Below are 14,851 nucleotides of genomic sequence, written 5' to 3'. Positions count from 1 at the left end.
ATGCAGTCAATTTATAGTACAATTGACGCAACCAAAGCACAAAACAGATACACAATATCAACAGCTATGTTTTTTGTTGGTGTATGTATAAAATAGTTCGTAGTGTTTAAGTCTTTTATGTCTTAAACAGTTATGTAAAATGTGCTCACATTAAATTAAATGATTTCCTTTTTTTAAGCCATCTTCTATTTATTTTTGTGTTGTTTATTTTGCAGGCACAATGCAAAATACATTTACTGTAACAAATATATCTAAAAATAATTTTCATCATAGGGAACAAGTGTGAAAAACAATAGTTTTTATCAGTTTAGCCCTTATATCTATATTATATGAATAAAATATTGATAGACAACCTTGATTGCTGATAAACATGTCACTATTAGTCTTATACAGTGGCTCTATGTGTGTGCGTGTGTCTGAGCTCCATGTGTACCTGTACTGGTGAGGGCTGAGCGTGGGGCTGCAGCTGCCGTTGCTGTTGACCTGCTCCACGGTGGAGCTGACATCATCGTGGCCCACATGCAGCATGTTGAGGCTGGCCGCAGAGGGGGACATCATGGAGGGGCTCAGCAGGGACAGACTGCCCTCTGCCATAGCCGCCTGAACAAAAACATCAAAATAAAGTTTTTTCTTTAAAAAAGATTCATCAAATCAGAAGAAGCTTAATGATAACGACAAAAGGGGTAGGTGATATAATGAAAGGGTGTCTAGAAATTATATGTCCACCACAACCAGTAAAACGTCTAGCTTTACTTGACTTTAGGGCTGATATTAGGACTAACAATTATTTTAATTATCTATTAATCTGCCATCTTTTTAAAATAGATTATTCAATTAAATCTGAGAAGATCTTGAGAAATCACAGTTTTTAAAAATGTTTAGGTATGGTTTAGTAAGTTCAAAACAAATGATATACCGTTTGTTATAATATAAACAGAGAAAAGCAGGGAATTTACATATTTAACTGAGGCATTTTCTGCATTAAAAATTACTTTAAACTGACTTGATTGTTAAAATAGTTGCTGGCAATTTTTCTGCCAATCAACTAATCATTGTACATTTTAACTGTACTACTCAAAATGTGTTGACACTAAAATAGATGTGAATAATAATATAATAAATGGTCAGATCTTCAATAATGGATGGATAGTCTTTTCTTTGCGTCGTATGAGAGATCTTCCACATGGAGCACATTCAGATCCACTAACTTGCTAGTGAACTTGACAAACCACTAGGGGGCACTTATATACAATGCATTCCCCCACCATGGCTTGTCCCTGTCATAAGTGTGTGTGTGTAGTCATGTGAAAGTTTCAAAAGGAACGTTGAGCGGGACTGATCCACCACCTCAACTTAAACGCACACGGCGGAACATCAATGTCTGCAGAGGGGAAAACAACTGAGCCAACAGGGCGGCTTGTGTCACTGCTCCACATCCAGCTGTGTGTGGGGGGGGAGACAGGTTGGACACTAGCTGAGAGACTCACCACATCTCCCCCTCACACAGGATGTGGGGGAAAAAGACAAAAGGAGGGGAAGTCTCACTGGCTCAGAGATGGATTTTCTGGGACAGGCGATAATTTTATGCGGTAACCTTAATTGACAACTACTCGACGCTATAAATCATTTCAGTGGCAAAATTGCATGTGTGTGTGTCTGCGTAGGAGTGAAGAGATGTGTCTAGTGTGTGTACGTGCAGAGGTAGGGGTGGCGCATGTGTGAGAAAGTGAGGTGGGAGGTGAGAGTGTGTGTCGGTGAGGGAGGCGGCGGAGGGAGGTGGTGTGAACGTCGTTAGGGAATCTGCTAATTATAAGAGGGAATTGATATTAGTGCCCTTGATTGCGATTGGCTGCTATGTATGTGTGTGTGTGTGAGAGTGAGAGGAAAGAGAGACATGGGGGGGGGGGGAGGAGAGGGCATTCCTTACCTGGTAGCTGGCGTTTAGGGATCCAAAGCCGAGGCCTGAAATCATGTTTTTCACCAGAGTGGGACTTCTGCACACAAACGAAGAGGGGGAGAGGGAGTGAGAATCACAGATTGAGCGCACATGTGAAAAGATGTCACCTCAGCCAAAGCACTCTGAGAGATCTCTCAAATATGTTTGTTACAAGTAGAAACATACACAGACTGTAAACAGATGCTAAAACACACACACATATGAAAGTGTCTAATATCTGGCATGCAGGTGTGTTCGTGTGTATGTGTGTGTGTGTAATTATCCCTGGTTTCTCTGGTGGTTGGAGAGAACATCTGTTTACATACGCTAACAAGGTTTTTTTCTCTCCTGCATCTCACACAGCTGCTTACTAATGGTGTCGACAAACAGAGAAAAACACACACACACACACAGCACACACACATACAGCACAGTGCGCACACGATAAACCAGCAGCTCTTTTTCCTTTTTTCTTTTTACAGGAAAGCTGAGTTGGCCTCCTGGTAATAATAGAGGGTCCATTTAGGCAATCATAGTGCCAGCACCCATAAGCTCGCACTCACATCAACCTCAACTGTGCACCAAGAAAACAAATGTGTGTGTGTGTGTGCTTACCCGGTCATCTTTGGTGGTCTCCTCTTTTGGTATTCAACTTCATCCACAGTCCACACAGCCCCCTTCACGTTCTCAACGCGAACAAAACATTTGTGCAGACTCAGGTTGTGGCGCACAGCATTCTGGGAAAAGGGAGAGAGAGAAAAGAGGAAGGAATTTAACATCACTGAAGACAAGTTTACAATTGCTTAGCGAAGGTATTTTATTTTCATTCATAGTGTAATATTTAATAAGATTTGTCACATTTTATTAAACATTTTTGTGACCTCTTCTTTTTTTCCCTTTTCAAAGGGAATCAAAAGTTTGGCTTGTGGTGGAGAAAAAACACCAGCATGCAAGGAATGCATTAAATAATCATACACGACATATTCAGTTTTATCTGTTAAGTGACTAATATTCTCTGATGTCTCTTGTTAATATCAGAAGTTATTCTCCCTAAATACTTTAAACTTTACTTCATACATTTCAATGATATTCCATGACTTCTATAAATAAATATGTCCTTGAGGAGAAACTCAAAACCAGCAGAAATAGTTTTTTTTATTTCCTCTCTCTTGGCTGGAGGTAAAACGACTCACTCAGGGTGTGTTCAGTACAAACAATGTTTTCCAGCTCGGTGTTCAGTTACCTTTTAAGTATTGTGACCTGAGGATGCTTTTTATCCACACACACCGTAGATATGTACAGTGCCAATACAGGGTAGCAGTTCTCTAGGAGCGTCATTTTATCTCAGAATTGTTCTAATCAGTCACCATCGGCACACACACAGAAACACACACACACACACATCCAGAGGCACTCAGACAGGCACGCAGGCAGGCACACCGCTATCTTCGTCTCACCCCCCCAGGGACAGGCCTCCCTTTTCATCTGCTATTTGTAGTTTGTTCATGCCCAATTTCATTACCAATTTTAATTCGTCTATAATTAAATCCTGCATATTCTCTCTGACACGTTGTTCTAAGCCGAGAGGGAGGGACAGGCCAGGCATGCATCACTCCTTGCCATAATTACACACACACACAGACACACAGACACACACACACACACACGCATACAAACACACACACGTAATTACACAAGCCATAATCAGCGGAGGAACCCTTTCTCCCCCGCATCCCCTCAACCCCCGAGCCGTGATGCTAAGTTTTGTAAATGAGTCTGACCCCAATCTGCGCCCGCCACCCTGACAGTGCAAACACACACACACAGATACACACACAGATACACACGCCAGACACTAGTGCTATTGCAGTGCTATTTGCATTCGTCTCCGTGATGAAAGCCTAATTCTCCCAGTTAAAACATTAGCAGTCATTTACAGTGGGTCACAGCACATGTGCCACTCATCTCCTCTCCCTCCGGCTGAAAGAGGGGAGGGGGGGGGGGGGGGAGCTGGAGGCCAAATTTTAGGAAGGAAGACGATTGTGTCGAACAAAAAAAGAAATGGAAAAATTAGACTACATTTATATCAGGTTTCTTCAAATTCAAAATGTTTGAATATTTGATCAGTCTGGTTGTGTTTCTGCTGAGGCCTCACTGTGACACTTTACTTCCCTATGATCCTAAATAGGAATTTAAGTGAGCAGGCACAATGATAAATACAATTATTAATAAATAAGCAACTTATATGTGATGACTTTGAGATCACGTTAGTGGACAAAGTGTTGAAGCACTGGAAATACTATGAATTATATGTATATATTATAAGAAAAATGTTCTCAGCATCTCAAAATGCATAAATAGCCCCCCTGTGAGCGTTACTATCATATCCCCCCCCCCACAGACACAAAAAATCCAGCACCAGTCACTTTTACGCTGCTATGGACAATTTTGCACTCCCATTTGAACTATGTTATATCATCTTTTTTATATATATCCTGCTTACTTGAAGTAAACAGTTATTTTGTGTTTTTTTTGTAAATTATTCAGTGTTCTTGCATTTTAATGTGTGAGTTTTTTATACCTCGGGACTGTGGGAAACAGTATTTCGATCTTTCTGTGTGTACAAAGATATTTTGAGATTGACAATAAAGTTGACTTACATGATAATTATTACTGATGAATGTGTGATCAGCATATAACATCATTTTCAATAACCTGCGAAGTACGTATGTATTAATTGAAATGGTAAAAATAACTGTAATGTAATAAAAGTTAAACCATTTAGTGTGTAGTAAAAATATAATGTAGCATGACAAGGTACACATTGTTTCTTCAGTACAATACTCGATAATAATGCGATTTGTACTAGAAACAACGTTTTTTTCTGGTAAGTTAAACAGAAAATAAAACCTCTTCTTCAACGAATCCTACCCATCATGCATCACCTTGAAATAGCACTCAACATTCATCTCTCCTCCTTTCTCATTCACCCTGTCTTTTTCTCTCTTTCTCTCTCTTGTCCCGTCCTCATTTTCTGTCCGTTTCGTTCCTATGATCAATGACTTCCGCTCCCTGACACCGCTGCTCTCCTCATGAAATATAACGGCTTATTAAAGGACATACATCTCTACGGCCCTATTTGACTCGCTGAGCTGCTATATAAATACATAAGGCCATGCCGAGCTATATTTAAAGGTCTGCGAGGCCAACGGCACAGGAAGCAGACACCAGACATTAATAGTTAAAATTCATAAAAGTCAGATGAGGAGGTAAAGATATTCCTGGCTGCCCCATCTCTTAACCCTCTCTGCACCCCTCCCTCCATCATCATCTCATCCCTCCCTCCTTAGTTTAGGGCCATTAAAAGGAGGATGGGGTCTCTCCTCACCCTCCTCTCACTGCCTCTCTCACCCCTTTGCTCGTTCTCTCGCTTTACCTCTCTGGAGGAACTGACACTCAAATTAGTGTGAGCTTTGGGTAGAAATGGGTCAGCACCTACAATGGTGGGATCAGGCCAGGTGTGTGAGGGGGATGAGGAGAGTGAGAGGGAGAATTCAATGTGTGTGATCATGAGCAGTGTGTGTGTCTGTCAGCTTTTTATGTGCATCTCTGTAATGAGGCTGTATAACAGCTAGATTGTGGCTCTACCGGGCTAAGTGGGGCCGACTCCATGTGCCGTGTTGGAGGTGAGAGAATTGTTTAGGGCCGAGATGGAGGGAGACGGAGAAAGAGGAAAAGGGAGAGTGAGGGAAGGGAGAGATAATGAGTGCAGCAGTAGGAAAGTGTCTCATAAAGGAATGAAAGAGCCAATAACTGTCAAATCAGTCAAATCTTTAGGAGCTGAGCAAAGTCAGCTTTAAAACCTTTGTGCTTTTTACCTTGTGTGTGTGTGTGTGTGTGTGTGTGTGTGTGTGTGTCATTGTATCATCCTGAGTGTAAGGGCTACATTTAACCCTAAACAATGAATACATTTTCGGCAGAGTGAAGTCATATTGGCCAATCCAAATGTTTCTAACACTGCAAGATCTGCCTTCAGTTTTTGTTTCTCTCATTGTGGTCTCAGCTGGCATCTGCTTGGGTTAGGGGCTTCATCAGTAGACCCAGACCACAGTTGCTCTGCAGTCAATTAGAGCAGCTTTCATCCAGCCAGAGTTGTATACCACATTATAGTTTGAGTCAAAATATTGCTCTTTGATTGAATCAGCTTCCAACCATTCAGAGCCGCGGTCCAACTTTCATTTTCTAAATATGGCGCTGTTCTTTTTCTACATCATTTAAACAACTCCAAACCCCATTTGCTAAATGGTCTGGTTTCTATTTGTTGAGTTGACATTTAGTTAGTTCTGAGAAAGACAAAGCACAACTGAGAGTGTGTATAGCATGAGCTTTTACCTTCCATGTGGCTGTGTTTCTCCTGAAATAGGCAAACTTCCGTGTAAACCAGTTGTAGATCTCATTGAGAGTCAACTGTCTGTCTGGGGACTCCAGTATGGCCTGAGGACGGAGAGAGGAGACACAATCAGATTTAGAGAGGGGAAAATACTGATGGCAAGAAGATATAGTGAAACTGGATCATTGGAGGGACTTACATGGCGTATAAGAGAGGCGTAAGTAAAAGGAGGCCTGACATCAGCGTTCTTGTAGAACTCACAGTTCTGAGCCAGCTCTGAAAACAAAGAGGTATGATCATTATAATTCAGCTGGTGTTTGTAATGCAATACATGTAAAACAATAAGCAGATTCTCAGTGGGATTTTATATCAATAAGTCCATAAAATAAAAAGGAATGAAAATCTAAAATAAAGAATATCTTAGCCGCTTGTATCTAAACGTTTGATATTATTATTTATTCAAGGGTCAAGCAGATTGTTATGGGTGAGAACTGTGGTGAGCACAGCTTTGTAAAGATACATAATATTACATATTCTTTAGAAGCCAATCATTTATTTATTCTTATTATATTATTCAAAGCTTTGCGAACTTGACTTCATTCTTAAACAAATATTAAAAAAAAAAAAAAAAAAAAAAAAGATGGCATCAATTATATAATTCTTTGAGTGATAAATTAAAGTAAAACATATGAAGTTGCTTTTCCAGGGAACTTTTTGAAGAAAAAAAGTAACTAAAGCAGTGTGTCAAAAAACAGAGTAAATCTAAGTCCATTGTGAGACAAAATCATTTGATCTGCCTAATACTAAAAAGGCAGGTACTGAGTGAGTGTATGTTACCTGAGGCGATGGGGGTGCAGTACTTGTCGGAGTTGCGCCTGCGTATGGGCCCGACCCCGTGCGAGTGGGAGTGGGAGTGTGAGTGCAGGCTGGAGGAGCTGATGACTGAGGGGCCCTGGCGCATTGGGGTGATTGGGGAGGCAGCTGAGGTGGGGGGGTGAGCAAGACCCTCTGGGTACATATCGCTTTCCCGCTTTAACAGAGAGCCACCGGAAGCCAGGTTCAGCTAGACAGAGACACAGAAACGCAGACATTAGGGTTCAGGTCTCATCGTTTTCTACCTATCAAATCCACTAAAAAATTGTAAATTCTGCCCTTCTTTAAAACACAACACACACAAAAATGTATTATTTCCTAGCCTCATCCTAACCTCAATGTTTTAGTGAATGCAATGGATTTTATATCTGATTGATGCTTTTCTTATATTTACGTTAAGGTTCCACAATCTGCTGGGCTGCTGTTTACAGAGAAGCGCCATCTACACAGGACAGAGTCAGGTGATATCAATGTATTAGACAGAGCTTGTGTATCATGTACATACAAAACAAATTGTGCTTCTTAACGGTTTTGCCTCCTAGGTATGTAAGAATATGAATACAACTGAAGTTGTAATTTAATTATTTAACCTATAGCAGTATAAGTTGCTATATCCAGGAAGTTAAGTTAAATAACCTATAAAAAATGTAAGGTCCAAACACTCCTCTTGTTTGTGTCCCTACAGTACTTTACCAAATGCATTCTTGCGAATAGCCACACACACCATGCACATGTACTTTATTTATACACACAGCACTGGTTGCAATTAACCCTGCGTTTACAAATACAAAACCACACGACAGCGTGTTTGTAAGAAGGGAACACACACATGCACTCTGCGGTGGCAAAGTCTTCACGGACCAATACGGCCCAATTAGGCAGAGCCTTGCGCACACACGCACACGCACACGCACACGCACACACACACACACACACACACACACACACACACACACACACACACACACACACACACACACACACACACACACACACACACACACACAGAACCAGTACTCCCAGTCTCTCTGGGACAGGCGTTGCAGGGCTCCTAGTTTAGGACTAATTAAACCCCTGTTTGTGATTGTGTGAGTGTGTGTGTGTTGTCCATATGTAAAATGTGTGAATCGCCCTCTCTTTACTCTGCCCCCTCTCTGTACCATTTAAGTAGACTGGAGGGGGCGGGGCTGTTTAACAGGTACTTCATTAACGCTGCAACCCTGCCACATCACCACGGCAACAGTCGAACCCTGTTAATTGAGGCCAAGCTTTGTTTCCATTCCTGACGCTCCTCCCCTGCCCCTCCTCCTCCAATCCCTGACCCCGAGGCTCGTCTCCGGTGGTGACAGAACACGCCTCTTCCTGATTTCCCATTAGATGTTAATAGCAGCTGATCCCCCAGCGATCAACGCATCATTCACACACACAAACACACACACTCATACACACACGCATATTGCCACTCGGCTGCACCCATTTACATCCCCTCAAATTAAGACACTCTACCTCTAATTGACAATTAATTCCAACATCTTCATATTTTAATAAGACTCCTCGTCAATCTGAATAATGAAATATTCATTAGATATCTAATAACAACCTCACCAACCAGTGTGGACACACACACAGACACATGCACTCACATCACATCACATTTCTATCCCTTCTGTGGACACACATTGAAAATACTGTGAGAGACTGCTTTGGCTGTTCTCTCTCTCTTACAAGCTAGCAAATTAAAAATCTCAAATGTTGAATCAAATGTAGAACTGAAGTTTGACTTGGAGACAGTTTGAATATTTTTGCGGAATTCAATGTACATTATCATGACAGTTTTTGAGATAGAGATGAAGAGGGACACACAATGAAACAAAAAGACAGAGAGTACAATGAAAAAGGAAAAGACAGAGTTGTCCCTAGGATTTTAAAATAACATATTAACCCTCACTGGTCAATAGGGGGCGTAGATACCAAGCTAGACAGTAAGAGATCCCAAGAAGGTTTAGGGATTGAGAAACTGTTCGATTAAAAGGAGTTGTAAGTAAATAGTAGGTAAAGATTTGGGGTACGAGGGTAGAATATGAAGTCATGCTATTTTGGGTTTGGGTAAGAAGTGTGTACTCACAGGTTGGTTAAAAGGCTTTGGCTCTGAGGGGCGCATGTGCAGGTGGGTCATCATGGCCTGAAGTCGCTCACTCTCTTTTGACAGCTGTAAAACAAACAAGGGTGGTTACCGCCATGAAAAACACTTTATCTCACTCCATAATGCTTAGATTGATATCTCGCGGTATTGACACAGAATTACAATTGCAATTACACCTCAGGCAGAGAGACGATTATGAAAGTCATCCGCCTCGACACCCGGAGCTCTCTCCCACACTTACACTAGCCTGCAGACACACTCGTCCCTGTTTGACATTGTTAACTGCCTTTTAATGGGTGCTGCTACAGCCTGTGGAAACGCGGCATCCTGTGTCTGTGTTTGTGCGAAAGTACAAGTGTACACACATGTAGCCTCCAGAAACAACGGATCTACACTAAGACAGATAGCACCATTAACATACTCACACACTGCAGAGATGTGTAAATATAAAACATTTAAACACAGTGCCTGGGCTGCTGTGTGTGAGCTGTTGGAGGGTAGAGTGGTGGGCCGCTGAGGGATGAAGTGACTTGTCAGAGAGAGAGAGACGGACGTCCTGATGTGATGTGACACCAGCTGCCTCTCTGTCACTTTGTGTTCCCTGGTGGTGGCTTCAGGCGCTCAGCTAAACGCTGTTTACCACCGCCACCAAACACAATGCTCACCCTAATGCTGGACAGCGCACACACATATTACGCAGCGATGTGAACAGGGTATTCTGAAGTGCTTTAGAAACTATGTCAAGATGTGTGTGTGTGAACAGGCGGCCATTGTGTTTTCACTTTTCTTACGTACTGTGTGAGAACAGAATTTCACTTCTTGTCCAGTGTTGGTGTTTTGCTTTTGCCGGAGCATTCAGATGTTTCAAGAGTATGCGTGCATGAACCACTTTGAGAACAAGAGAGGCCGTGCCGTCCTCCGCGTTCTGGCTCATCTCTCTCTCTCTTTTCTCTTCTCTCTCTCCCTCCTCCTCTCAGCCTCGCTCTATCTTTCTGGTGACCAGAGCAGCTTTATAATTGGAGCAGCGATGGCAGCTTCTCTGCCGACTGCTCCTTTTAAATTACAAGCTCCACTGCTCTCCATAAACTCTGCCCTGCTTCAGACAAGTTACTGCCATTGACTGGCTGGAACAGTCTTCGAGACTTAGTTTGTAAGTGGATGTAATGTGGTTGTCTGTATGTGACTCACCTGTATTTCCAGTTGCTGGACCACCTGCATCTGGACTCGGCACTGAGCAGTGCTGCGGTCATCGAGGGCGTGCTCATTGTTCAAGTGCCTGGAGGTGAGGGGAAATGCAAGAGGGTAAATTGATATCCACGAAAACATCACTCAAAGTTCCAAAGTTTGATTAAATGAACAGCATCCTTGTTAAATCAATGACCATGTCCCGGATAATGAAGTAACACAACCCCACTCTTGCACTTTTATTTAAACTGCGTTATGAGCTGTTTCAGAGCTGTAAAAATAAATCATAATCTTGGAGGTTTATTTTGTCTAGTGAAGTACGCAGCAGCTGTGTTTTGTGTGTGTATACTTCATTGGTGCTCAGCGAGCCGTGATCCAAGACAACCACCTGGATATGAGCTCATGTGTTATCGCACAAAGCCTTATCTGAAGACTCTCTGTTAGCTAAACTCCACTCCACATATTAACACTGCTGCGCATGTGTGTGCGTGTGCATGGACGTGTGTGTATGTGTGAATGGTGGCGCTGTTTGTTTCCTCCAATGTGGGAGGACCCGGGACCTTCTGATCTTTCCCAGCCCACCCCTCCCTGTCTCTCTTCCTCCATCCCTTTCTCTCTGCTCTGTCATCGCCAAGGTTATTCACAGGTTGCTGCTGCATGCACGGTGTGTGTGTGTGTGTGTGTGTAGTTGTGTGTGTCGGTGTATCAGAGTGAGTTTCACTATATCCTGTGGTGTTAAGTTACAATCCGAGTAATCTTCACAAAGCCACTTTCCTGACTTGTTTATTGTGATATGTACAAGAAGAAATGTGTGTAGAGTGTGTGACTACTGAGTGTGTGTGTGTGTGTGTCTTTAAGAAAGCAAAAAAAGTTAGGCAATATCAGACGAAGTCTAGAAATGAAACAAAAACAATGATGTCATGGCATGGCTAATCCAGTCAGATAGACGGCTCAACAAGTGCACGATAATAATAACAAAAACATGATCTCACCCCTGACTCTCTATTTCACTCTGTGCTAAGCTCTCTCTCCCAATGCCTTGTACTTCTGTCCACTCTCCCCTTCCCACTCGTCTTCCCCCGCAACTCCCTAAATGCCTATGATTCACACTCATTCCAACCAAAATCTGCCCCTAAAACCCTCCCCTCTCTCTATAGCCGGGCCATAAACAGTAGCAGGTTTTTTTTCGATGTGTCCCGACAATGAGGCTCTGTTTACTCCTCTGAGTGCTGGCAGACAAGGCTTTAACCCACATTACACCCAGCTCTACCGACCACAGCCAGAGTATTATACCAGAGGACGGGGAGGGAGGGGAGGTGGGACCAGAGAAGAGAAGAGAAGAAAGGCCTGAAATAGTGGAGTATCTCCCGCCTCTGTTCTTCTGCTCTACCCTTTTTCCCTCCTGGGGCGATGACTAAGGCTGGCTGGAAGGGAGCGCACTGTCGGACTGACGGCATTATCTGTCACTGCCTCTTTTTTTCTTCTTCATCTCCCTCTTTCTCTACACACACACACACACACACACACACACACACACACACACACACACACACACACACACACACACACACACACACACACACACACACACACACACACACACACACACACACACACACACACACACACACACACACACACACACACACACACACACACACACACGCTTTCTCCCTCCATCTGCCCCGGGGCTACGTGAAATAAGACACCAAACAACAGCTTTCCTCTTCAAACTTTCCCAGCCTGCCTGCTCGCTTTGATCTGACTGTCCGATGCCATCACAATCACCACGCACGCTTCTGTGATAATGTGTGTGTATGAGTACGTATTTCATCACCCCTGCTTATTAATATCTCCGTTGCTCAAATAGTTACGAGTTCCACACCGATAATGAGAGTGTGAGTTTGTTTAGGGCTTCATTAAAGGCTTTGTAAAGCCCTCGTTAGCAGCAGTAGTGCCACGGGGAAGTCCGCTGTACAGTGTGTGACAGAGGAGGAGGTAGCAGAATGTCAAGGCCAGAGACTGCATCAACATCCCCCAGTGACTCCAAACTAACATGAAGGTGGCAGAGGGAATAAGTGAAAGGGAAGTGTGTTTGATGTATTTACTTTTGTTGCGGTAACAAAAAGATGTGCGTGTGGATGAGCTAATTAACAGTAATTTTTCTATTAAGCAGTGAAACAATGTGCTTGACCTTTCAAAGAAAAAGCTTACAAAACATACAAAGACAATAACACAACTAAATGAGGGAAATACTTGGTGACAAATATTAACAAAGGAACAAAAGGGAAGAGGAATAGTGTTGTAGGAGGATGATGAATAAATCCTAGACAGATGTTGTGTCTGTGTGTGTACCTGTATGCAATAATGTGCCTCAGAGCAAATGTGATGCAACTGATTGCAACTGATGAATTAGTGAGCCAATCGGAAACATGGCTGATGATCATGACTGACACTCATTAAGCACACATTTTTTTTAGCTCTGCTTCATCTTTTGCTAGTACTGGTGATCTGAGTCAAAGAATGTGTCATGTGTAATTTTCCTCCAATGCTACTAGCTGCTAGCATTGTTGAGCTTTTAAAAAAAAATCCCTGGCGTTTGTTTACGAATGAGTGATACAATTTAAGGACGTTTCATGTGGTCCTAAATCTGATTTAGGTGTAAATTCTTGGGTTTGCACATTGGCAGATAAAATTGGTCAGCACAAAATGCTGAAGTTAGAAGATTATAAAAATGTTTATCTTTGTGAGGTTTTGTTAATAAATAATTGAGCCTGTCTAGAAATGTTGTTTTCTCCATGCTAAACACATCCAAAAGCCATTCACTATAACAGGTGTGCTGTTTTGAATATACTTTATGCAGAACCTCAAGGTACTATAGTAAATGTATTTTTTTAGTGTATCTGCAACCCCATCCTTTGCACAATATTTCATATTTTTGGGTGGTTGTTAACTTACTTGATAAACTGTCCCATGTCCTCACACAGTGCTTCACAGCCAGGCCATTTACACTCTCCATGGCCGTAGAGAGGATGGGAGCCGGCATGCTCCTCATGACTGCACACAAGAAGAGGTAGGTAGTAAAACACATGTCACAATTTTCATCTATTGTTATGTTCATAAAATAAACAGCAAATAAAACAACTCCTTCCTCAGATAAGAAGCAAAGGTTTAATATATCGCACTCTGGCACACAAAACTAGACGTAGAAAACGAACTGCAGAAGCATCACTACAGCCATCTGAGTCTGGTTAGCAGTCATTAGTTTGAACAGTTCAGTAAGCCAAGTGCAGAGAGAGGAGGATAGAGCAGAGTGGGGTCAGTTACAGAAGCCAGGCAGCTAAGGGAATTGGTCCAGCAACCTCAGAGGCACATTTTCAAGTCCATGACCTGTCTTTCTGTCCTTGCCGTATGTGATGTGTGTGTGCTAGTGTTGGTGTGTGTTCTTATGTTTCAGGAGTTGACACAGACTCGGCACAGGACCAACCAGCCATGACTGATTGGCGGCGGGTGCCGTCATGTGCTGGTTGTTCTTTTGTGGTGAGCTTACGTGTGCGTGCACGTGTGTTTCTGTGCGTACATCTGTGCATATTTATGAGCGGTTGTGTATTTGTGTGTGGCAATGGAAGACTGAGCCAGGTTTGGTTTGGGCCCAGTGTAGAATAACTGTGCTCGTGCATGTGTGTGTGTGTATGTGTGTGTGTGTGTGGGGCAGGTCCAGTAGCAGATGTGGTTCAGACCTGGACCATCGCCGACGACGGCTGTCTCCACATATATTTACATCACTGTGTATGTGTGTGCACGTGTGTGTGGGGGGACTGGGATGGGGATTCTCCCAAATCAACATCAGAAGGTTGTCTAACAAAAACCATTTGTCTCGCAGATGGAAACATGTCTCTCTCCCTCTCCCTTCTGACTCTTCCTGATCATATGTGCTGGCTGAGGTTGGATCTTGGTGTGTGTGTGTGTGTGTGTGTGTGTGTGTGTGGTGTGTGTATGTGTGTGTGTGTGTGTGTGTGTGTGTGTATGTGTGTGTGTGGTGGTGTGTGTGTGTGTGTGTGTCTGTGTGTGTGTGTGTGTGTGTGTGTGTATGCTGGCTGTGGTTGAGTCAACTCAGAAGCAGCTCAGACAGCAGACATGACAAACTGCTGGCGACCACATTCTCTTCCACATCAGCCATGCATTAGCTTAGCAGGCTAACACACTAATGCTACCCTCTGTGTATCATCAAAAGCCAATTCTGTTGGTGTACGGGTAGCATAATACAGCTTTAGTGTGAACACTAATAGCAGGTCTAAAATGAGGTCAGAGGTCAGGGTCAGCA

At 42.9% G+C, this 14,851-nt stretch overlaps 1 protein-coding gene across 3 annotated transcripts in view; it reads right to left on the bottom strand.

Annotated features, from left to right (window-relative positions):
* Nucleotides 1–14,851, bottom strand: part of foxp4 (forkhead box P4) — a 91,920-nt gene that overhangs the window by 5,519 nt on the left and 71,550 nt on the right. For 2 of the 3 annotated variants that reach the window (XM_034135020.1, XM_034135021.1), the window contains exons 9-18: nucleotides 13,486–13,584; nucleotides 10,531–10,618; nucleotides 9,325–9,408; nucleotides 7,594–7,641; nucleotides 7,164–7,389; nucleotides 6,526–6,602; nucleotides 6,329–6,430; nucleotides 2,552–2,673; nucleotides 1,928–1,994; nucleotides 434–600 (exon numbers count right to left, since the gene is read on the bottom strand). In XM_034135020.1, coding sequence (XP_033990911.1) covers nucleotides 434–600; nucleotides 1,928–1,994; nucleotides 2,552–2,673; nucleotides 6,329–6,430; nucleotides 6,526–6,602; nucleotides 7,164–7,389; nucleotides 7,594–7,641; nucleotides 9,325–9,408; nucleotides 10,531–10,618; nucleotides 13,486–13,584 — 1,080 coding nt within the window. The remainder of the gene's footprint in view (nucleotides 1–433; nucleotides 601–1,927; nucleotides 1,995–2,551; nucleotides 2,674–6,328; nucleotides 6,431–6,525; nucleotides 6,603–7,163; nucleotides 7,390–7,593; nucleotides 7,642–9,324; nucleotides 9,409–10,530; nucleotides 10,619–13,485; nucleotides 13,585–14,851) is intronic. The other variant, XM_034135022.1, reaches the window with a different exon arrangement.

The sequence above is a fragment of the Trematomus bernacchii genome, unplaced genomic scaffold (genome assembly GCF_902827165.1).
Source record: "Trematomus bernacchii unplaced genomic scaffold, fTreBer1.1, whole genome shotgun sequence".
NCBI lineage: Eukaryota > Metazoa > Chordata > Actinopteri > Perciformes > Nototheniidae > Trematomus > Trematomus bernacchii.
Note: the sequence above shows the minus strand (reverse complement) of the source record. Positions and strands in the feature narration are given on the sequence as shown.